Source organism: Muntiacus reevesi, chromosome X, assembly GCF_963930625.1.
Source record: "Muntiacus reevesi chromosome X, mMunRee1.1, whole genome shotgun sequence".
NCBI lineage: Eukaryota > Metazoa > Chordata > Mammalia > Artiodactyla > Cervidae > Muntiacus > Muntiacus reevesi.
Genome location: NC_089271.1, coordinates 119,267,873 through 119,293,490, shown reverse-complemented (window position 1 = coordinate 119,293,490; position 25,618 = coordinate 119,267,873). Strand labels below are relative to the sequence as shown.

Here is a 25,618-nt window from a genome sequence, read left to right as displayed (position 1 = left end):
TGTGTCACTTACTAGACTTCCTCAATAAAGCTACCAAAAGCTTTCTGAGGTGGAATTTTATACTCGCAAATGTCAATTCAGATCTGTTAGATACAGTGAATAAACTTGCCTGCTACAGCAAGCATTCCACCCAAATTGACTAGGTGCGGCTTTTTTTTTTCATTGTTCAGTCACACTGAACAGAATCTGTTCTCTGGCTACATCTAGGTTGTCATTCCCTTTATCTGTGGGCTTGTAATAAGCAAACCGCACTCAATTTTCCAAAAGCAGACGTGCTCTTCCAGTATCCTAGAAACAGACCAAAGTGTGGTTTGTGGGAAGCCATAACATTCAAGGCAGTGATACCAATGGGTCTTAATATGCAGCCAGACAAACAATAGGACTGGAAATTTAAACATTAGCTTGAATATTTTAGGGAAAAGAATCAGATGATCAGAGCAGGAGGGATATATGCAGTTAGAAGGGATAGACAGTTGTTTAGGGAGAGTAGGTACCAAAGAAACGAAGTAAAATTATACATTACTTCCATAGTAAAATCAAGATGCATAATAAAGAACATTTCTTTCAAGTCAGACTGGTAAATGTCACTTAAAATTGCTCACACTAGCTCAGTGACAATATGCCCACAAGGCAGCTTTCTAGACCACAAAAGAGGATCATATCAACCATCTCGAGGTTAGCTTTTTGTACACATAATAACTGCAGAAATTAATCTTTTATCAGTTTATCACATCATAACAGCTATTGTTAAATAATCTACAAGGTAGAAAAGCAATTTCCAATTGTTCCCTGGGGTCTTTTAAGTAATGTCTCGTGTCTTGGGCTATGCTACAAAATAAATAGTACTTCTGTGAGTCATAACAGTCATATTCTGCAGCCTGAAATTACCCCCATTGAAGAAAAAAGGGAAATGTATTCTATTATAGAAAGCATGGCGAATCAAAATAGAAAGCACAAGAGACTGAAAAACTCAATGAATCTCTCACTGGACTCCAAAAAAGTCACTCCCTGATCAATAATGCATGAAGGGTTGACACTTGGCATGGAGGCACTCGACGGGAGGCTCAACAGAAGATGAATAGTCTGCCTTCTGTCTTTACCCCTATTTTACCCCAGGCCCTTGCTCTCTGATTCCCTGAAATAGGGCAGTTGATTGATGTCCCTTGACCTTTGAAAAAATATAGGCTCCAGCTGCATAGGAAATGCTGGGCTCAGGTGTGTGATAAAATCTGGCTCCTATTCTTTGCTCAGTCTGAAAATGGGACATCCCACAAGAGGCCGAGAGTGGTAACGGTGGGTAAAAGGCTCCCTTGCTTTACTCCTCATCTACTCACATTTTCTGGACTCGCCAAGCATATTCACTTCTCTGTGGCTTTATTTATACTATTCTCAGTATCTAGAACACTTTCTCTTCCCTATCCCTTCAAAACCAAGAACAAACTGAAATACTTCAGTGTTTGAAAGCTAAGGATAGAGTTTGGAGGAGTTCAACCATATAAAGTATTACTAAAGGTCAAAGAGGAACTCCAAGGAGCTCACTGGTGACATTCTGGGAACGAATTTATCAACATGATTAATCAGCACCGAGTTCCAAGACAAGTATTTTTGGCAAAGGAGTCAACACATGAAATCTATTTATTTTACTTAAAATTTTCTAGACATTCTGGAAAGAGTATCATGGAACAAAATTTTAGTGACTTGTCAATGCCCCTAGGACCTGTTTTCTGCATTATTCATAAAGATGTACCAATTAAGGGGTGCCCTATCTACACAGACGTCCTTGAATTCTGAGAAACAACTTTGTAACGAGATAGGTTTTGCTGAGAGCAGGCTGACCTACTCCCACACTTTGCTTATATCTAAGTATTACATACATCTTTCAGTTTTCAGTGTGTTCATTATATAGTAGCCACCAATGAAATGGGTTACAAATAAAGATAACACAACCCTTTCCAAGTACTAGCCTGATAATGGTTTAAAGGAAGTAGGCCAGCTGGAATTAGAATGAGACACCACGGAACTAAATATGAGACCTGGAAGAACTCAGTAGACAGGGACAGTTTTCAATTCCACCTCAACAGTGTAAGGCCAAACTGCAACTGTATATTTTAAGGTATTAAGACAAGATGAATTCTCTGTAGGACACTTAAATCACTTTTTAAGTGATCCATTTAAACTCAGTGATCCAAACAAATACTAGACGTTGGTCTAGAATGACACCAAAATATTAATTTCACCAAAGGGAAACTCTGTGGCTAGGTTAAGTTAAAACCCCCATCAAACACCTGGCCAGTATCCCTCAAGACTGTTAAGGTCATGGGAAACAGAAAGACTGAAACAATCACAGACCAGAAGAGACAGCACAGATAGGATTCAAATAAAATACACTGATACCCTGCACTGGCCACTGTAACAGAAAGAGCACACTAGTGAATAATCTGGTGAAGTCTGAGGAAAGTCTGGAGTTTAATTCATAGTAATGTGTAGATGTCAGTTCCTTAGTTTTGACAAATAAACAATGCATATAAGATATTAAAAGTAGGAAAAACCAGGTGATGGGTAATATGGTAAGTCTCAGCACTATCTTTGCAACTTTCCTTTAAATCTAAAATTATTTTAAAATGAAAAATCTATTTAAAAGTAACAACAGAACTATCAAAGAGCAAGGAAATTTATCTGAATTAATATCCTAAATTAAAAGGTTTCTATGTCATAATAATCAAACCTCCTCTCTTCTTAAAATGTATATATATTATATATATTGATAATAAATTATTATAAATATATATTTACAAATATATAAATAAAATTAATTAAGTAATGATAAAATTAAAATAATAATACTTTTATTAGTATTCTTCTATGAACTACATTTTTTTGATTTATTAATTTGCTGCTTGGGTCTTAGTTGTGGCACTCAAGATCTTCAGTTGTGGCATGTAGGATCTAGTTCCCTGAACCAGGGATAGAACCCGGGCCCCCTGAATTGGGAGCGTGAAGTCCTAGCCACTAGAACATGAGGGAAGTCCCTATAAGCTACATTCTTGGTTCCTGCAACCCACTCTTTAAATCTAACACACCTGATTGCTCCCTTCACATGCATAACATCTTTGAAGTGTCAATTAACATATTAGCTCACATCCTCAATCCTTCGGTGACAACTTCCCAAAGTCCTTACCAGGTTATTCCAGTGTAGATATGCACCCTTAAAAAAGGACATACATATGCAATTTTGAAAAAGCAGAGCTGTGACTTACAACTGGTGGCATCTGAGCATTCTGGAACATAAACTGCATCTGCTGGGCGAACATAACGGCGGCACTCTTTTGTTGAATCAGATTGTTCCGTCCATTAATTTCCAGCTGCGTTTTCAAATGTGGAGGAGGGTGAAGGTACTTGCAGTTCTCTCTGGCACACCGGCCCTAAAAATGAAGGATTTTATGAATTGACATTAATATATTAAAAAATCTGGTGTGGCTAAGAAAATAAGAAAAGTTTATTAATCTCTTAGCATGTGGGATGAACTGTTTAAGTACTTTATGTGAATTAATGTATTCAGTCTTGATACATGTCCCCTAAGACTGATAATCTCATCATTCTTTTTTTTTTTTTTTTTTTTTTTGTGTGTGTGTTTTTTTTTTTTTTTTTTTTTAAATATTATTTTATTAGTTGGAGGCCAATCACTTTACAACATTTCAGTGGGTTTTGTCATACATTGACATGAATCAGCCATATAGTTACACGTATTCCCCATCCCGATCCCCCCTCCCACCTCCCTCCCCACCCGACTCCTCAGGGTCCTCCCAGTGCACCAGGCCCGAGCACCTGACTCATGTATCCCACCTGGGCTGGTGGTCCGTTTCACCATAGATAATATACATGCTGTTCTTTCAAAACATCCCACCCTCACGTTCTCCCCCAGAGTTAAAAAGTCTGTTCTGTACTTCTGTGTCTCTTTTTCTGTTTTGCATATAGGGTTATCAAGGAGCTGCACAGCTAACAAGTGACAAAACCAGAACTAAAACCTAGTTAGTCTGACTCCAGAACTCATTCTGGTAGCCACCTTGTTCTGCCCCACTTTGGTATGCATCAACTTACATTTAAAATATAAAACATCAGGGATAGTATATAATCACAACATTACAGATGTAAATAAAAATTTCCCAACATGAGACATAAAATCAAATATGATCTAGGATGTGGCTCTACATGTGTAATCAGGAAAAATAAGGAAAAATGTTAAATATATACACATAAATCTATCTTCTAACTTTTAGATCTATTATTCTGGACAATTTTGGCTCTAAAGTTCTTTTTCCTGAATCCATATAATGTGAGAAACTTCTTGAAATCCACTGATCTTTTGTTAACTGAAGAATAAATCTCTTCTACCTCACAGTTATGCTGCTCTTTAGATTCTAGAGGGAATGGCCCTGAATCATTTGGATAACTGACACCCAAGTATATTTGGGAGTGGCAGGTATTTGAATGTTTTAGAGATGGTTCAAGCACTTCCAGACAGGATCATATGGCAGTCCTGTGGAACATGTTTTTGGTGTTACCTAAATGCTGATATGGCTGCTAATTATGGTGTTTACGGTGTGGTAGCAAAGGATGTCAGTGACCAGGTATTTATCACATTGTCAAATGTGTTATGTTGTGTTTGTTTAACTCAAGTACTGTACAAAGCAGCTAATGATGATCCAATTTGGGTTATTAAATCTGCCATAATCCCTGTAAGATAAGCACAACTGCAAACCATTCTTTTTTCCCACAGTTGCTTAGATGCTTCATAGCAGGAGCTTACTTGGAGGGAAGGGTGGAAAAAAAAAGGCAACTTTTTTTGTACCCAAGAGTGCAAGTTGCTAGGTCACCTGAATTCCCAGGAGAAAATCAGTTAGTTCATCAAGTGTTTTCAACACATGCTATGAATTTTCTGTATTTATGATGCTTGAATGGACTATATTAATCACTCCTTCATATTTAGTTATCTTGTTATTAAAGCACTCTTGTAATTTCACTGGGAACAAGGTGTGGCCCTGAAAATTAGAGAGTTACCTATAATGTTGGGCTTCCCTGGTGGCTCAGCTGGTAAAGAATCCGCCTGCAATGCAGGAGACCTGGGTTTGATCCCTGGGTTCAGAAGATCCCCTGGAGAAGGTAAAGGCTACCCACTCCAGTATTCTGGCCTGGAGAATTCCATGGGCTGTATAGTCCACGGGATCACAAAGAGTCAGATACTGATTGAGCGACTTTCACTTTCTATAATGCAAAACCAGAAGCATTGCAAATGCTCTTTTAAATATCAGGTCAATGGGATGAGGTGGCTCTTTTAGCTCCCCTGGCAGGGAACTGAGTATAAATTAAAACATAGCTTGATAAATCAAGGTAGCCACTATTAGTTTCCGTTAGGCTTCTCATTCTGTTTCTCCAATTTGATCAATTTATTTTTAATCAAATTATTTATAAAATCAAACAATATCTTAGTTTCAATGTACCTTAGAAAAGAAAGCATTTATCGGTAGAGTTGAGGGTGGTATGAACCCAGTCCTCCTGAACTCATAAAGGTAGGAACAACCACATAATTTCAGCACATATCAGGACTATACGTGAAGTGAAAGTCGCTCAGTTGTGTCCGCCTCTTTGTGACCCCATGGACTACACAGTCCAGGGAATTCTCCAGGCCAGAATACTGGAGTGGGTAGTCATTCCCTTCGCCACGGGATCTTCCTAACCCAGGGATCGAACCCAGGTCTCTCATATTGCAGGCGGATTCTTTACCAGCTGGGCCACCAGGGAAGCCCCAAGGAAATCCTTATATGCACTAAAACTGGCGGTAATGGAAGTCCCCCCTCCTCTATTAACATGTCCCCCTAAGAGAAAATGTTAATTCTCTTTACATCTACTGCAAGGCAAAGACAGTCACAATGATTTCAGTCCCTAGATTCTTTACCCTGCATAACTGGGATTATCTGGGTCAAAATGAACAGCTCAGGAGAACTGGTGGCACTTGGAGCCTTCCACAGCCAAGCATGGCAGTTTTATACTTTCAGGGTTTCTCTTTCTCCTCCTACTTCCCCAAGGTAGAGTCCTAAATCCTCTGCTCTCCTCTTTAATGTCTCTCCCCTGGAGAAATGAAGTTCAGGTAAAGTTTCATCTCTCACTGCAATTGCTCAGATCTTAAATCTCGATCTCTATCTCTGACCTCTCTTCTGAATTTCAGGCCTTTTTTAAAATCACTAACTGCAGTTGCATTTAGAAATCCTGCCCCCTAACCAGGTCTAAATAACATACTCCCGACCTTCCTTCTCCTTAGACTACCTTTCGTCTTCCTGCCTACTAGCATTTAGGACTATTGCTCCAGTTCCCAGGCTTTGGGATAGCTGCATAGCAGCGCTGAAAAAAGAAGCCAGGCTCTTGCTGAGCTGGACTGCCTTAGGATCACAAACCCGCCTTGATAGTTTTCCCTGACCAGTGGCAAACACAACCGTAACCATTTAAACAGGACACAATCTGTAACCCACCCCCAATTAAATGAGGACTGTCTCTTATACTCAGGAATTCAAAACAATAGATCATTTTTTTAAAAGGAAAAGGAATACATTAAGTTTCTGCCATTTGTTAACAGTTTATAGAGTTTTAACATCAATTACATTGAATGTAATCAGAGGGGAGAGGAGGGCGGGAGAGAACATGCTATATTTGGCCCATTTCCTGCCAATGTACAGATAAAGGATTGCTACCCGCCTCTGTGCTTTTACATTATTGTCCTTTACAAATAATAAGTTTTCTTAAGCTTTTTCTTGGGAAACTAATGACATTTTTACAAAGCAAACACAGTACACAGAAATAGAAAAAAAAAAGAATTACACTTTAAAAATCACATGAAGCTAGGTTATAAAACTAAAGTATGGAATATGAGGCAGCCTAAGATTTAAAAAAAACTTACTCATCTTAGTTATGAGATTGTACTTGATTTATAAAGTATTCTTTTTTGAATGACGGAATCCATAATTTAATTCTATAACAATGCAAATGCACAACAGCACTACCTTACAGAGATTGCTGCTTATGTTAACGCTTATCAAAGAGAAAAAAAAAACCCTGCATTTTCAATCAAAACAATAGATGAGACCAAATAATTTAATATCAACGTTATCTGTGGAATACGATATTTCAAAAGAAAGCCAAGCCCCTTAAATTTTTTCAAAACAACTTTAGGACTCAGGGTAATATATTTATATGCACAACACTTGGTAGCAATAAATCTCCTCTGTATTCATTCTTCAAGACGCCCAAACTTAATTATAGGGCAAAATACTTTTATTGGAGTTGGGGAGGGGGTGGCAAACTTTGTTCTTGACATTTGCTAACATTTGCTTTTAGTCCCTATAGGGGATTAAGGATTTCATAAGCACGTATGGATGAGATGGGGTGGAGGCAAATGGTGGATTTGCCCACCACAGTATGTAATCACTTATTGTTTTTCTGTCCTTTGGAAAACCAGTGACTATGAAGTTTCCAGAGGCCAGCTAAGCACTGTGAATGGGCCACAATACTTTATCACACCAGGTCTGTAACAGCCCAGAAACTATCTTGGCAGAAAAATATCACCTGTTGGGTTTCCCAAGCCAAGTCAGTGGTGTCCAAGCCCTCCTTCTAGACTCACAGGTTCAAGAGTTGCCATGTGCTCAGTGCAGACTCACAAAATTAAAGAAATTTGAGTGTAAGCTCATTTAGGCTTGCCTCAATTTCACGCCTTTTCCATTTCCTTTGGCCTTAAAAACAAATCATTCTCATCAGATCTTTCACTGTGATACTGAGTCAAGAAAATAGCAAAGTGATTTGATAAGAAAGATTCTCTGCTGAAATAAGTGTTACTATATCTATGCATCTCCCTGCTCCCCTATTCCATCTACTCTCTTTGAAAAAAGCACCCAAAAAGCAGCAGGGGGAGAAAATGACCAATGAAATTTCTGAAATACATCAAAAAGTTGATGACAGACAAAGGAAAAAGTTGCAGAGCATTCATAAAACCTCCAAAATTCAATCTATTTCCTTTTTCTTACCTTCAGGCTTTTCACAGTACAAAGCCTTCGACTGAAAGAGAAAAGTAGCATTGTAGAGATTCAAATCCCACCTAGGTCTCGGGAGTTTTGAGAATGAGTCTGTCAGAGACAAGACTTCCCAGGCACTTGGTGGTAGAAACTCCTGTGAAATGTACTTTTTTATGTTCATGAGACAAAGCTCCACCATCCATCAGAATAAGAAAAGGACCCCAGGAAGCTGAAAATTACCCTTTGTCAGTCACCAGTATCTTAACAGGAACAGCTGTTTGCAGAATGACTTGCTTCTTCAAATACATTAGGAATTATGGGAGGGGGGAACCTCTCAAACACAATAATAACTGGATTACCTTTTCAAAGACATCTCATTGCTCTGCAACACTACCAAGAGTTAAATAAAGCCAACAAATAGGTGATTTGATTTCTATAAGAAAATTATTTCATTTTAATGATCACATATTAAATGAAAAAACCTCTTGATTATACTGCCCCACTAAAGCATACTTACATGCATGGACATAGCTTCTCAGAGGAAGTAACAGTGATTTTAGAATAACACATGATCCGTACTAGGTTGCCTGGTTCCTACAACCATCACGGACCTTTTAAAGACTAGGAACAATCTGAAACAGCTAAAAGGCAACATCAACATAAACTGAGTATCAGCCAGATATCAACACACTAATGGCAATTTCCCACTTTCTTTCTCTTAAGAGTTGTTTTTATAAAAATGTGTATCCTCCAGAATTGTACCATTTATGAATACTGAGATATAGGCACAAAAAGCATCCTTAAAATTTTGCATACAACTCAATTTAAACTTGGGATACAGACAAAAAAAAATCTTTCTTTAAAAAGCCTTTAATAAACCACTTCCTGAGTATACTGAAGGCAAAATTAATGAGGCTGACCGTCCCTCCACCATGGAGAGGGTAGGCAAGCACTCCCCCCACTGAAGTCAGCACTGCATCTCTGCTGAACTCTGCTTTCTTTTTTTATGTTATTGAAGTCTAGTTGATTTACAATGTTGTGTTAATTTCTGCCGTACAGCAAAGTGATTCAAGTTATATATATATATATATATGTGTGTGTGTGTGTGTGTGTATTCTTTTTCATATTCTTTTCCATGATGGTTTATCACAGGATATTGAATATAGTTCTCTGAGCTATACAGTAGGACCTTGTTGTTTACCCATTCTCTATATAATATTTTGCATCTGCTCATCCCAAACTCATGAACTCTGCTTTCTTGACATCCCCTATACATATATAGAGGGCAATGACTGGTGCAAACGAGAGACCAAGTCTGAATAAGTAAGAAGCAGGGAGGAGAGCAGAAGAATTTTCTTGCCTATCTGCCTCAAGAAAGCTTTCGAATGGTGACCTCCAAAAGATGAAGGGAGGAGGAGCTCAACAATCACACTGTTGTTCTCTGCAACAGCCCATGAGATAACTTGATTACCAGAACTGAAACATGTAGGGCTGAACCGGATTTTAAGGAACATCTCCTGCACCTTTATCTTACAGAGAAAGTGAAGGCCAAATTGATGATGTGGCTTGTCCTAATTAACAAGCAGCTCAGTAAAGACAGAAGCCAAGTTTCCAGACTCTCACTACCCAATATGGATTTTCAGTTCAAATGACTCTTTCTCTATAAAGATTGTCCTGAAACCATGTTCCCACCCCCACTCCCCCACTCCCTTTTATCTCTCCCTCGTTTGTGCTTCCAGCTGCATCTTGTATTCGGGTTTATCATAGCACTTATCACTGTGTACATTGATAAATTGTTTGCATGCCTATCTCCCCATTCGACTTTGAGTTTGTTTAAAGGCAAGACTGTATCTTCCTCATCTTTGAACCTCCAGGGCTGTTTCTGTGCCTGGTGAATAGTGACTACTCTATAAAAGTTTGCTGAGTGGATAAACTTGGTGGGAATAATTTTATAGTGTATCACACTAAGTCTGCCTTAGAAGCCTAATTGCTTCTCTTGCTATTTCCTTCCCTAATTTCCTTCTTCTTCCTCCAAGAAGAGGACAATAGCTGACACATGACTGAGGCTGTTCCTGGTTTTCTGATTCAAATGAACCGTTATTTTGTTCAGGTATAGTAAATAGCTCATCTGTTACCGCTTTTTTTTTAATGAATACATACTCTGACATGTATGTGACCATCAGGGCTGAAAATTCCTGGTCATTCAGTATACACTGAATCAGAAGTGTTACGAACCTGAGGCACGCAGACACAAACCCTAGTATAATTCCCAGAGGTCTGTAGTCACAAGAACCCCCCAGGATATAAAGCCCCTACAAAACTGAATAAAGGAACCTGCAGCAGATTCATATTTAATCAGCACCTGGGCCTGCCCCAAGGGGAGCAACGCTTTTCGAGGGTCAGTTTAGAATAAAGTGCCTCCTCCAACTGCTCCATCCTCACTCTTCATTTCTCTAACCAGCTGCAAGTCAAATTCCCTGAAGCTACTGAGACAAAGGTGGAATATAAGGCTTTAGGATAATCACATCGGGTGAGGCCTTCCCGTGCATCTCTACTGACCTCTTACAACAAAAATGTTCCTGCTGTGCTTAAGACCCATATTCAGCTGTATTCACATTAAACATTGATTCTCAAATAATCATGAGCTTGAACTTTTTCTGAAGAACAAATAACACCAAAAATCATAGTTGCCGTTCATAGTGAAACCAAGCCTGCCTCCCCAGTACCCCAGGTCTGCTCCCTGCCCACTTCCCAATTTGCCCCCCTGTGGTCTAACACCTTCAGTTGCTTGAAAAAATTTGATATCTGTTCAATATGTTCCTCAGGAATGTATCATCTCTGTTTACAAAACAGACAACCAGAATCAAATTAAAACCCCCAAACAACTGAATCACACCGGTACCGAGTTACCAAAAGTTAGAGGCGTTTCTGATGCTAAGTATTCATGGAAGCTGTCTTTAAAGCAGTTGATGGCTGCCAACATAAAATATCATTAAAACACAGAAAAAGAGGAAAGAATGAAAAGAATGGCATTGAATTTGTTACTCCAAGATATAAAATGCACAGAAAATCATGCAACTTCAAGAAGCTGCTTACTACATAGGCTTCCTTAGGAAGCAACATAAAGGGGTGTCTCCCTCCACCCTTAGGCAGTCAAATCTCTGGCTCTCAGCATTGCCTCGGCTCCCTTTTCTAGACACCCGTCCAGTCACTACAGCGACTCAGAACCAGGACAGAATGGACACTGGCTGCTTGCACTCTTTCCTCCCGGCTAGGGCTTCCATCTGGGCTCACATATAGGGTTGCCAGATTTATCAAATGAAAACACAGGACTCCCAATCAAATTTCAATTTCCCATAAACAAGGACTCTTTTTTTTTTTTTTTTTAGGATAAGTATGCCCCATACGAAATATTAGCTGGCAACCCTCTCCCTATCTATTCGTCCACTCCAGTGCGTTAAGCTAAATAAAGTCAAATCCTCAAAAACCCATTTACCTCCCTTTACCTTAAGGTCACAAGCAGCCCCCTTCATTGGAAACAGCCCAGGCTCTACTAGGCCTTCAGCTCCCCCAGAGCAAAGCAGAAGGCCCTCTCAGTCCCAGCTTACCTGACCAGCTGCAAGGAATTTAAGGAAGTTGACTGTTGGAGAAAGCAATTTTTTACTCCCTGGCTCCTCCCACCAAAAGCTTCACACGGCTCCCTACCCAGCCAGCCACTCCACTTTCCCAACCACTGTGGCGCAACAACTGTGTATTCAAATGACTTTGATGCCTGCCTGCCAGAGCTCCTCCTTTAGACTAGGATGGGGGGAGGGCGTGGTGAGTGACCACTGTGCCGATCTCCTGACTCTTTATTTAAGTCTATATAAATTTTCTTGAACATGTGAATTATTACAGGAAGAGGAGGCTTTTATGTTTTAAAGTTGTTTTTTTTTTTTTTTTTTAGCAGGGGGAGGGAGAGGAGAGCAGATTAACTTTCATTTCTTCAGTCCTGTCGATGGCATACTCAAATTCAAGCAAAAGTCATCCAGTGAAGCCCAGGAAAACATCTGCTTAAGCATCATGTTTCTCCAAGCACACATAAGATGGATGCAGATACATATTCACAACATGCAAAAAATGGCATGAATAGCCATTATTTGCATAGATGTCTTTTACAGTCAAGCCTAGATTACTCATATTAAAACAGAGGCAGATATAGAGGAGCATGGTTAATTCTAACGAACAAAATAATATATTCAGGAAAAATGGCAATTCATAACAGCCCCACATGACAGACTAGATATAATACAAAAGTGGCAGTGGTGAACGTTCAGGAATCAGTTACAAGACATAGTTCTGAATTTTTTTTATTAAGATTTCAGGCTCTTTTGTTGGGATTATCAAAGAGTCAGAATTAGTAAGATCAGAGAGAAGGAGATTGTACTTCACTGGGGAAGCTTCAATGTTTATAGACAACATGTCGTAAAAACATTAAATGGTAAAGCTGGAAAGGCTCTTAGAAATCAGTCTGTGTAATATTCCTAAGAGAGGAGCCATAGAAACTGAGCTTCCTGGTGAAATACTTGTAAGGAAAGGCACACTCCGTTCCCCTCTTGGAGATGAACAGTCCACCAGAGCAGAGCAAAGGTTCCCTCTCACATGTCCGAAAGAAAGAAATCGGCCGGTTTTTAACGAAGAAACACAACTCAGTCGCAGAAACCATTCCCTCATTTGTTTTTTTTCTTTTTTCCTAAGATACCCTGTAACATATCTCATTAGAGAATCCTTATGAAAATACGAATTTAATTCAACTCCCTCCTTTTAAAGCTCAAAGCAAGCCCCATGGCATTCGGTGAACTCCAAGGAACTGGATGGCCCGTTAAAATGCCATTGAACATTTCTGTCCATGCTTGAGCTCCACCCAGCTAACAAGATGGAGCTTCTCCTGTGACGGCTACAGAGATCCCACAGCCAGCTTCCCAGCACCCCTGGCCAAAGTTGTAAGTTCTGCCCGAGCTTTCCAAATGGCTGCTGCGCTTGCTTCTTTTGTTTGAATGCTTCACTCAGGCAACTTTGGAAATCACAACTTCAAGCCTTCTCTGTCTAACTGGCTTTCCTACGCTGTGACTCCTAACCCTTGAAACCATGCCAGTTACCTTAGGTTTTCCATGACTTAAGGGTCTCTAGTGAGTTCTAACGGCACTAAAGCTTGGGAAGTAAGAAGGTATTTGGCAATCCCTTCAATTCCTAAGGGTCTTAGTTGTGCACTAAACTTAAACCTTGCGGTTTCCACTTGGCAAAATTAAATTTCCTGTCTCGAAGTAAAAAGAAAGTTTCAAAGAAGAATTAAATGTAGACAAGTATCTTGCAAACTGAAGGGGAGTAAAAGGTGAGAAAGGTGCTGATTATTGTTTAGATTTAAACAATTTATCTTCGTAGAGCTCAGTATGCTGCTAAGAATAAATTAAATAATTACATCTCTAGAGCCAGCCACCACCCCTCCACCTAGAGGTTATATAAAGGACAAATATAGTTATTGATTTACCTCTGTATTTTTGAAATTAGAGGCACAGAGATGAAAATCAGTCCCCCTCTCTGTTTTTTTTCCCCCTAAATGTAAGTTTTCTTTCAGACAAAGAAATTTAAAAGCATACTAAATGGGTGTTTATAGGGTCTTGCTAAATTCGTAAGCAGAAATATTTCGAACAATAAATAGAGCCAAATGTATGCACTTTAAAATAAGCATTTTTCTCACGCTCCTACCCAACTACCTAATTAGTACCAAATAAGAAGCTTCCAAGCAGAAAGGTTTACTTGGTGACACGGACTGCCATGAGAATACTTTGAGGCTTGGATTAAGCCTACATTTTGTTAATGATACTGTATTTTTATCACCAAAAGTCCTGCTGAAATGTCCCTTTACATTAACTTGTTATTAAAACTGTAGGCATTTAAGAGTATTAGACAATCTCCAAAGAAAGCTCCAAATTCCAAATGCAGTGTGTATTTAAATAAAGTGACTTTTTTTGGGCCAAGTGATTCTTTATTAGGCCAAGTTGCTGTTTTTGTTCTGACATAAAAACAAGCAATTTATTGATATAAATTCCTTCTCTTTAAAAAAAAAAAAAGATCTATTCTGCCTGGCCTAAATATCTACCAAATATACTGTTTCATCCAAAATGTATTTCAGAGATGTGAACAGAATTAGAAAAGTTCTCGATGAAACTACTGAAACTACTTTTTTAAAAGAAATGTTTTAAAATGATCTTCTCTCAGTTTCACTTCGTAAATATGGCAATCTTGTTAAACTCACCTTCTGCTTGCAGTGAGCAGTTAATATTTGATGATGATGAAACTGTTCCTGGCATTTAAAGAACTAAACAAGGCCATCCACAAACAATATAACTAGAAATGGGCTTGTTTAAAGAAGATAAAATGATAAGTGGAAGTTTTATGTTTTAAAATAAATCAATCCCTCAACCATAAAAGTCTCATAGCTTTACAGAGAAGTTGAAATAAGACCTCTGCCAGAGAATGCCTATCTCCACATCTAAAACAAAGTGAAGCAAAGGACAGCGAAAGTTAATTAGTTTTAAAAAAATCTATTAATTGTACTCCACAAGTCAGTTTAAGCAGTTAGAACAAGAATTATGGGGAGAACGGAACGCTTGTAAGGATGCAGTGTTTCTTAAAAACATAAACCGTCTAGAGCACAACAAGGTTTCTGAGGTCTAGTCACTGCCTTTTAATTAGCAGAATCCTTATTCTGGTGAGGGAAAAATAAAATCTACTCTAGCTTCATTGTGCCTTTCCTGAAAATCAAAATGAAATTAGAAAATGTGTCTTGCCAAAAAAGAAAGAGTCCAGTTTATGTATCTCTTATACAAGGTAAACCAGATTTCATTCTAGAAGAATATTTGATCAAGTGATACAATGAAATAAACTAGGCCATGTAAAAAATATATATCAGTGTGCTAATATTTCACACTTATTTTTCTCCTTAAGATAACTGGAGCATTTAACGTTGTTTTATGTTTTACATTCATTTTATATACTAGACTCCAACACATAAGGGCAAATGACCCTTCAGATGTGAACTAATTCTGACCTTTTATGAGTGGGCTACAGAGTAACGGTATCTACAGGTTTAGCTCATGTTCCTTGGCATGTGATGATTATTGACATACATTTAGAGACCAGGTTGGGGCCCTTATAAACTTATGTTTTCTATTAATTTCATGAAAGTAGTCATAATAGCACAACTCATTTGCGGGCTTTATTGAACGCTGTTTGGGTTTGCATCTTTTTCACACCATGTCCACTTGAATAACAGCTGACTTTGTAGTATATTTACCATATGTCAGACACTGTTCAAAGTGCTTCATGTGCATTACCTCATGTAATCTTCACAATATAACCCTAGGAAGTCAGTGGTCTACTGAAGAACTGAGGCGCAGGGAGATGGAGGAACACACACAAGGTAACAGAACTAAGGTAGCAGAGCTGGGAAGACCCAGAGGGATCGGGTGGGGAGGGCGGTGGGAGGGGGGATCGGGATGGGGAATACATGTAAATCCATGGCTGATTCATGTCAATGTATGACAAAAACCACTACAATATTGTAAAGTAATTAGCCTCCAACTAATAAAAATAAATGAAAAAAAAAGAAAAAAAAAGAGCTGGAATTTAAACAAGTACACTAACATGTCACATCAGCTAGGTGTGCTAAACTGAAGAATGAGCTTGTTCAAATATTTCCAATGTTTGGGTCACTATTTTCCCCTCTAAGATTATAATAAAGATTACATACCAACTAGCTGTTAGCTATGTCCAGAAACTATTCAATAGGTAAATGTATGCCAACTGGCCTGTTTTGTTAAGTGCCTGGAGATCTTGGGTGACTTGAGAATGAATAAGACAAGGTAACTGAATGTCCAGTGTTTTTTTACACCGCATCCACCAGAATAATTTTACTGTGTACTTACCATGTGCTGGGTACTGTTCAAACTGCTTTAAACGCATTATTAAATCTTTTCTCCTAACCAAGGCAGAACAATTAGCACAGGTTTTTAGTAAATGCACAATAGGAATGTTGCCAGTTGATCTGGAAGAAGCAGTGTCCTGGAATCAGGAGCTGGGTTATGAAAACTTAAGCACAAAATGACCATGGCCTGACAAAAGTAACAGTAACAAAAGTAACCTGAAAACCCCATGGACACAGAGAATGGATAGAAGTGGGGCTCAGTGAAAGATCTGCTTGTGTGCCTTTGGGGACTATTATTATCGCCACCCTAAAAGAAGAATTAAAAACAAAAACACGAGGGTAGGATGATCTGAGACAACAGCACTGAAACATGTATATTATCAAGTGTGAAACAGACCACCAGCCCAGGCTGGATGCATGAGACAAGTGTTCAGGGCTGGTGCACTGGGATGACCCAGAGGGATGGGATGGGGAGGGAGGTGGGAGGGGGGTTCAGGATGGGGAACACATGTAAATCCATGGCTGATTCATGTCAATGTATGGCAAAAACCACTACAATACTGTAAAGTAATTAGCCTCCAACTAATAAAAATAAATGAAAAAATAAAACAAAATAAAAACAAAAACACGGCAGAGCCATTTAGAAGCAGGTTTACTCAGACTATACAGGGGTGCTGAGTGCTGTAGGTTCAACACTGTGACAAAGCAGAGAAAATCCCAAACAATGACAGAAGATTCAATTTATTGCAAAGAAGTACGAAGTGTTCTTCTGAAGCATTTCATTCCACAAAGAACACAGACAGATAGGAATTCACACACACCCCACAAAAGACATGCCACCAAAGGCTCAGTTTTAATGGGGAGTTGACTTTAATGACCAGAGAAAGTATAAACTTCGAGATGGTGCTACATGGGGTGATGATATGTGAACCTGGGAACTAGGATTTGATGTTTTCAGTGCCTCCACTCTGCCTGTTAGCAAGAGTTATGTTCATTTTCTTTTCTATATGGTTAATTTATTTTTGGTTAAGTAAACATTATTCACAAAATAAGACTGAAGACTTCAAATGCAAATTAACATGGGGATGCATCAGGTAAACATATAAATATGATGTGAACATATCAATTCTATTCAATCTAACTTATCATTTAGGTTTTTCCACAGCTTTTTTTTTTCATTTATTTTTATTAGTTGGAGGCTAAAGGTTTTTCCACAGGTTTTAAAAGTCAAAATGTTCTAGATATTTGCTGATGATATATATAGTAGGGAATCTAGATCTTATAATAAGTGACTACACAATTGAACATGTAGAGTCCAAAAGGGTATTTATACTTTCAAACACAATTTGATGGGGAAAATAATCATGATAAATAAAACCAATGATGAAATGAATCTACCATTTGGAATCAGGTCACCGGCAGTTCACATTCTGACTTCTAATGCATTTATTCCAAGACAAAGCAGGAATAAACCTAAATTTTCAATATGAATGTAGTATTTTACTAAGTATGAATATAGTATTTTATTAGGAAGAGGGCTAAACTGGGATTTAAGTGCCCTGGATTCTAATTACCTTTAGATCACGACTAAATTATTTTCCAAATCTGTTAATTAGTTTTTCTAGGAATAATTTCTGCTCCTACACACTTCATAACTACTTTGAAAGAACAAAGGGAAAAAGTGAAGTTTAGTATGCTTTGGATGTCAAATCAGTAAAAAAAAGATTATATTTATTTTCTTCAATAGTTCATTACAACAGAACTAAAATTGTTGCTGTGAATTTTTTCAAATTTGATAGATTACAAACTGTTTTACCATTTTACTTCCCCACAAAAGATAATGCATCATTATATGAGGAATCTTTGATTTTGTAATACAACTTATCATGTGCCTAGGGAGGGAATTTATATACAGTATTAAAAAACCAAGGACATTTCTCCTCTTAGAACTGGAGACTGTTCTACAGTTGCTGTCCCCCAGCTCACTGGTAATGGTAGGTGAAGAGCAGAGGGTAAAGAAGCAGATCCAGGCTTTAGTCTTATCCTTGGAAATAACTGAAAAGAGAAAGGAATTATTGCTCCCTTTACAACTGGCAATAAGCCAGTGCCTACTTAGAAGGCAAGTTTATCTAGTCAAGAGGCACTTTTCTACTATTACAAGCTTCTTACTTTAGGATCTCACATAACACAAATTCACTATAGAATTATAGTGAATAAAACATTCAAAGTAATTTCTATCATATGGAAAAGTTTGGAATGTCACTGTTTTTGGTTGGTACTAGGGCTTCCCTTACAGCTCAGTCGGTAAAGAATCTGCCTGCAATGCAGGAGACCCGGGTTTGCTTCCTGGGTGGGGAAGATCTCCTGGAGAAGAAAATGGTAACCCACTCCAGTATTCTTGCCTGGAGAATCCCATGGACAGAGGAGCCTGGCCGGCTACAGTCCATGGGGCCGCAAGAGTCAGACACGACTTAGTGACTTAACTTTTATATTTTATTTTTGCCAAAATAGCTGTTATATTTTATTTATGCAATGGCAACCCACTCCAGTACTCTTGCCTGGAAAATCCCATGGACAGAGGAACCTGGTAGGCTGCAATCCAAGGGGTCGCTAAGAGTCGGACACGACTGAGCGACTTCGTTTTGCTAAGTTGCCTCAGTCGTGTCCGACTCTTGGCGACCCCATGGACTGTCGTCCACAAGGCTCCTGTCCATGAGGATTCTCCAGGCAAGAATGCTGGAGTGGGTTGCCATTTCCTCCTCCAGGGGATCTTCCCGACCCAGGGGTTGAACCCAGGTCTTCCGTGGCTCCTGCACTGCAGGCAGATTCTTTGCCTCTGAGCCACTGGAGCCATCTATATTTTATTTATAACACATATTAAAATAATAAAAAGAAATCAGGCAAGTCATTTTTTCCTAGAAAGTTAGAAGGATAAAGCAAAACAAATAATAGGCTATAAAAGATATTAATGGTGCTTAAAATACTAACACTTAATTATCACAAAGGGATTTTGAATATGATTCATCTAAGTTGGTAAAATAATAACAATGAATCTCGTTATAAAACTGTTTCTAAATATTTGAACTAGTTTTTCATTTTTCTTGTTTTTCTTCTCAATAGGCCAACTGCTTAGAAGCCAAGAGCAACTCACATAAATGTGAAACACATTTGAACATATTTATTCATTTATTGAATATTCTCATTATACTGAATACTATATTGAATATATTTCTATTATAAAGAACAATAAATATTATATACAAATGCATATTATGTATACCATATACAAATCTAGACCCTTTTTGTCCCCATACTTGCTGCATATAAAATTTTCAAAGTCTACTTGTGGCAGCTAGCAACACCTACATTACAGCTTTTGGAGTATAAAAAAGTCACTAATCCTTCCAAAGTGTTACAACAGACAAATGATTAAAAGAATCTTTTTCTTTTCAGTTTCATACATTTACATACCAATGTTATTCTTGCCCAACTACCTGTGATGAGATGTTCCACGGAAAGTTTCCATGTGCTCCACAAAAAGAGGGTTCTGTGGTGAAATATTTTTTGAGAAATGCTGAGTGTAACAGAGTCGGACACAACTGAGCGACTGAACAGCAACAAAAGTAAACTGCTCTTTCGTGCAGTACGTCTCATGCAGTATGTCTTATCTCGGCTAATAAGCATTGTGGTGCTCCCTGGGGAGAATAATATAACTTTCCCAAAGATATATGTCTTCCAAGAACATATGTCATTTTCTTTCCACCAGATCTGAATATAAGCAATAAGCCAAGGATGAGGCCATTTGAAAAAAAGTGGAAAAAAAGAAAAAGCATTGAAGGAATAAGTGCTGAGAATTCTGAAGAGATACATTCAGAAAAGAAATCTGAAACTGAGATACATTATTCTTAGTTGATACTTTCCTGGATTGTTAGACAGTGAAAGTGAAAGCTAGTCACACAGTCGTGTCCTACTTTTTGCAATCCCATGGACTGTAGCCTGCCCAGCTCCCCGTCCATGGAATTCTCCAGGTAAGAATACTGGAGTGGGTTGTCATTTCCTTCTCCAGGGGATCTTCCTGACCCAGGGATCGAACCCAGGTCTCCGGCATTACAGGCAGATTCTTTACCAACTGAGCCACTGGTTTCTCTAAACCAGTGGTCCTCAAACTTGAGTATCCAGGAGGGCCTTTTCAAACAGACTGTCAGATTCACCTTCAAAGTTTGTGATTCAGCAGTTCTGGGTGGGGCCCAAGAATTTACATTTCTACCAAGCTCACTTTTCACCAAGTTCCCAGGTAAAACTGGTGCTGCCAGTCAGCCAACAACACTCTCCCAACACTGGGAACACAGCTCTCTTATCCAACAATAGATTGAGTCATTTACTGAGCATTTTCTTATGTCGCTGATAATTCAGTTTCTAAAAGGTCATCATCAAAGGGCTTTTGATATCTTAATTCCACATCTCTGACCTCAGTAATGATGTTAGCAGTCGCATAAAAGAAGGCCAGTCCAGGTCATGCAAAAACAGGGATTGGATCTCTCAAAATTCTATTGTACTAATAACACATTCGTTTTCTGTTTACAAACGTAGTGCAATTAGCTATGGAGATAAGTATATAAGAGCTCTGCGCTACGTTGCCTACATTAGCTCTACAAATCTCCCCAGGGTGTGCTTTTGAAATGCTTGCTAGGTACCCAAATTTAAGCAGATAGAAGATTTTCTAGTAAATTCTCCTTGGCTCTCCAATAAAATAATACTTTTACTACACTGCAGAAACCACACTCATATGAAAACACTACCTCTTCTCTTCACTCCTAGAAAAAGTTTTTGGAAAAAAAAGATAAGCTCAAGGGAAGGAAATACTTTTCACATCAAACAAGCAAACAACCCAATGCTGACCGCACCATTTCAACATGGATAACCAAAAGGTGAAGTATTGATAGACTCCCAAACCTCAACGCAAGCACCAGAGTTCATCCGTTGTACCCTGCAGTGATGCAGTAAGGAAATGGACATCCCAGAGGACACGTTCTGCTTTTCATTGTGAAGAAAATAAATACCTTGCTAAGGAGTTCCAAGTATTCACTATTCTTTCCCTTCTGATTAAGAGTAGTCTCAGCCTCACGCAGTTTACTTCTGAGTATCACTGGCAGCTTATTTAAACTGAAGCCCCCAGTTTGCGATACCATAATGCTTGCATCACCTCATGGTAAATAGATGGGGAGACAGTGGAAACAGTGTCAGACTTTATTTTGGGGGGCTCCAAAATCATTGCAGATGGTGACTGCAGCCATGAAATTAAAAGACGCTTACTCCTTGGAAGGAAACTTATGACCAACCTAGGCATCATATTAAAAAGCAGAGACATTACTTTGTCAACAAAGGTCCATCTGGTCAAGACTATGGTTTCTCCAGTGGTCACGTATGGATGTGAGAGTTGGACTGTGAAGAAAGCTGAGCACCGAAGAATCGATGCTTTTGAACTGTGGTGTTGGAGAAGACTCTTGAGAGTCCCTTGGACTGCAAGGAGATCCCACCAGTCCATCCTAAAGGAGATCAGTCCTGGGTGTTCATTGGAAGGACTGATGCTGAAGGTGAAACTCCAGTACTTTGGCCACCTCATGTGAAGAGTTGATTCATTGGAAAAGACCCTGATGCTGGGAGGGCTTGGGGGCAGGAGGAGAAGGGGACGACAGAGGATGAGATGGCTGGATGGCATCACTGACTCTATGGGCATGAGTTTTAGTAAACTCCGTGATGGACAGGGAGGCCCGGCGTGCTGTGATTCATGGGGTCGCAAAGAGTCGGACACAACTGAGCGACTGAAATGAACTGAACTGAACTGAATGCCTGTAATACATTGACATGTCAAAAATAAAAAAAAACACTCAAACAGCTTAATAAGCTACAAATAAGAAATTCGGAAATAGAATTAACCTCTTCCCTTGCCCTCTCACTAGTTATACAACTACATTCTCCCAAAAAGACTTGGAAATAACTTATAAGAAGGACACATTTCCAAAAACACCATTATCATGGGCCTAAAGAATCAGAGTGATATAATGGGGAAGGTGGTGGCAATTACATCAAAAACTTCAAAAAGCTAGATAAGGTTAATCGCTTCAGCTGGGCCCTAACTGTAGCTCTGAGCTTTCTGATAACTACTGTAAAGAGGAAAATGTATTGAACAGCATTGTTCTTATTGTTTGATAAAGGAAAGTACACTGGTTAATAAGCACCTTTCTGTGAAAAGACCGCTGGATACTATGGAAGACACAAAGAGTAAGGCAGGGAACCTGCCTGCAAGGAGTTTCTATATCTTATCTCTCCTGCAATTGCAGGGGCCTGAGACTGTTGCTGAGAGGGGCTCTAGCACTTGACAGTATGGGACAGAAATCAAAGGTGGCTAAAATAGGGGACTAGAGATGCTATTGAGGAGGAGGAGAAATCTGCTGGGGAGAACGAGATGTCTCTGAGCCATAATTAATCACACTTCTTCATTTTTTGCTTCAAGGAAAGCCAAGGAGTTTATAATCTGTGATAAAAATGGCACAAATAATTCTCTCTCTGGGGAAGTCTCCCTTTCTCTATCACTCCCTCTTTCATTAGCATGTTATTCATTACACTTTCATTCTGGTTTTGTTTCAAATACATTATTATTGGAGCTGAAGTATTTCAGAATGAAAAGCCTCTCTCAATAGATGAAAGAAAAGAAGAAAGTAAAGTCGCTCAGTCATGTCCGACTCTTTGTGACCCCCTAGCCTACCAGGCTCCTCAGTCCATGGAAATTTTCCAGGCATGAATACTGGAGTGGGTTGCCATTTCCTTCTCCAGGGGATCTTCCTGACCCAGGGATCAAACCCAGGTCTCAAGCATTGCAGGCAGACGCTTTACCGTCTAAGCCACCAGGGAAGTGATAGATAGATGTCTCCAGATTTCTTTCTCTCTTTTTTCTCTACAATCTCTGGCTAGGAAGTAATGTTATTTTTTTTTTCTTATGTGTTTCTCTAGTGGGAGAATAGGTGATTTGGGGGAGGAACAGTGAAATGTGATGATTAAATTTTATCATGAATATTTCAGAGATAGAGTAAATGTCATGTGCCACCACAGTGACACCTTTAGAAGTTGGGAAGAGTGAAAGAGAGTCTTGGCTTCAGCTGCTTACCCAAATATGCCAGTTACAATGATGAACATTATTATAAACTATTAACGACATCAGCTGAATGCTGCTAAATACTTAAAACCATCTTAAGTTTTCTTCTTTGTTGAAACATTTTTCTAATAATGTCCCAGGTACTTTTCTTATTTTTGAACTAGAGTCAGTTGCCTAACTCCGAATCATGTGTTGATTCACCCAAGGCCTCAGGATGTCTGCCCTGAAACACTGAAATCACTATGTGAAATGGAGATGAAGATGGAGATGGTATAAGAGATTGAACTGACTGTACAAACACCAAGGTTCAGTGCACAAGCCTAGAAATCCCTTTTTGAAATTCCATCTCGAAATTACTTTCACATTTCTTATTATTTCCCCATTTCTTTGAAAAAGCAGATTGCTAGGTACATTTATTTTAGAATGTCAGTGCATGGGCTCTCTAAGAATTTTTCTTTGCCTTTCCATGCTCAAACTCTTTGGACTTTTAAAAGATCACTGTACATTCGGAACAGTTGCTATTGATTAAAGTTTAAATATATAGTTTTATTGGAATAGGCAGTTACCTTTTACACAAAACACTTTTCTGCAGATTTTGACCTTGTACTTGACTCAGAATGACCTTATTAGCACTAATTGTGTTTCCAAGAATGCCTTTACTTGCAAGCTAGCCATTTACTGTGAAATTAAATTTCAAACATTTAAAGGCAAAAAATGATGCTTGAATATTACTAGCTTATCACACTAATTACTTTAAGATATTAATATGTTACAGTGCTTAGTTGCTCAACCGTGTCCAACTCTTTGCAACCCCATGGACTGTAACCCGCCAGGCTCCTCTGTCCATGGTGATTCTCCAGGCAAGAATACTGGAGTGGGTTGCCATTTCCTTCTCCAGGGGATCTTCCCGACCCAGGGATCAAACCCAGGTCTCCTGCACTACAGGCAGCTTCTTTACTGTCTAAGCCATCAGTGAAACCCAATATGTTACAGTGGCCACTCAGCAATTTTTTAAAAAATCCACATAGAGGGTAAAAACACTCAAAATGCAACATTTGGAAAGCATCCAAGGTGCTTGGCCAAGGAACATTTCTATAATGCTAAGGGACAGAAATTCACAAAAATCAGCAATCTGTAGGCCATCAAATCTAGGTTAAAATGTGGCTGAGTGAGCAATGTTGACACATGGGTATACACGATTTTCATTCATATTCAGGTAAAAACTGAATTGGGAGCAGAAGTATAGACACACGTGGAGAGATGACTTGGCACCTTGCAGGGAAGCCCATATTGCTTCTTCCTCTGTCAAACTGATGCAACAAAGTGGGAATGTTTCATTCAATGAACTCTTTTGAAGCTCCTAATATGTACTGTGTGCTAGGCACAAAAGTGGTGGTGGTAAATGACATCATTTCATGTGAAACCCCCCAAAAAAGTCTGAGACATCTTCATTTCAAATGTGATGAAATTGGACATTGAGGTGAACACAACAGCAGTAGGCAGAAGTAAAATTTCAACCCCCTCTTACTTAACCATGTTGACTTGAACAGCATCTCAACCCATCAGTGACTTTTCCTTCCCGCTAATTCAAGTTCTTATCATTTCATTTCATCAATATGAAGCTTTCTAAGCTTCAATAGAAGCTTTCTAAGTGGTTCCCCTGTTGCCAGTCTCTTTGGCTCTATCCACTCATCTTACATAGGCTGATGATGCCATTTCTCTACTTAAAAATTGTCAGATTCCTCAGAGCTACAAAATCAAGTTCAAACTCCTCACTTCCTTTTAAGGCTACTCCTCTGCCAACATAAGATCTACACTTCAGAGGTTGACTTAACACTCAACTCCCCAAATCCATGCTACAGTTTTTCCTCCATCTTTGCTGAGGTTATCCTTTCTGCCTGGAATCTCTTCCTATCCCTCCTTCCAAGAATATCTCACATGGTACCACTTTCATGACTATTTCTTTAACCACCACAGCTGGGTGTAATTCCAGCCCCCCGCCTCCCCCCTTGGATTCTTTTCATGATTAGTTTGTACCTGGCTTATGGCACATAACACAAGCAGCTTCCTACTAGGAAGTCAGGCAGGGACCACATCTTCCACAACTTTGTATTCAGTGCAGTACTCGCCTAACGAGTAGGTTTTAATAAATATTTGCTGAGTGAATAATTTCTTTGAGGAATTGGGTGTATACAGAACTCTTAATGGATTTAACAGGACTTTCAGCATCAAATGATCCCTAACGTTTAAAATTCTTGTAGTAAACCATAATCAATAATCCTACAAATTGAGTGCTACTCCATGCTCTTGGATGAAGAGAAACAGAGGTAGTAGGAGTCTCATGACTTGCTCAAGGCCACACAAGGAGTCCTTTTCAGAGCTGTTATTACAAGGCAGCATTTTCTATGTTTATTCCATTGCTGATACCATGCTTCACATCAA

At 38.9% G+C, this 25,618-nt stretch overlaps 1 protein-coding gene across 14 annotated transcripts in view; it reads right to left on the bottom strand.

Annotated features, from left to right (window-relative positions):
- Nucleotides 1-25,618, bottom strand: part of MBNL3 (muscleblind like splicing regulator 3) — a 114,608-nt gene that overhangs the window by 26,325 nt on the left and 62,665 nt on the right. For 13 of the 14 annotated variants that reach the window (XM_065915033.1, XM_065915032.1, XM_065915034.1 and 10 more), the window contains one exon: nucleotides 3,258-3,422. In XM_065915033.1, coding sequence (XP_065771105.1) covers nucleotides 3,258-3,422 — 165 coding nt within the window. Of the gene's footprint in view, nucleotides 1-3,257; nucleotides 3,423-11,563; nucleotides 11,616-25,618 lie in introns of those variants that run through there. The other variant, XM_065915037.1, reaches the window with a different exon arrangement.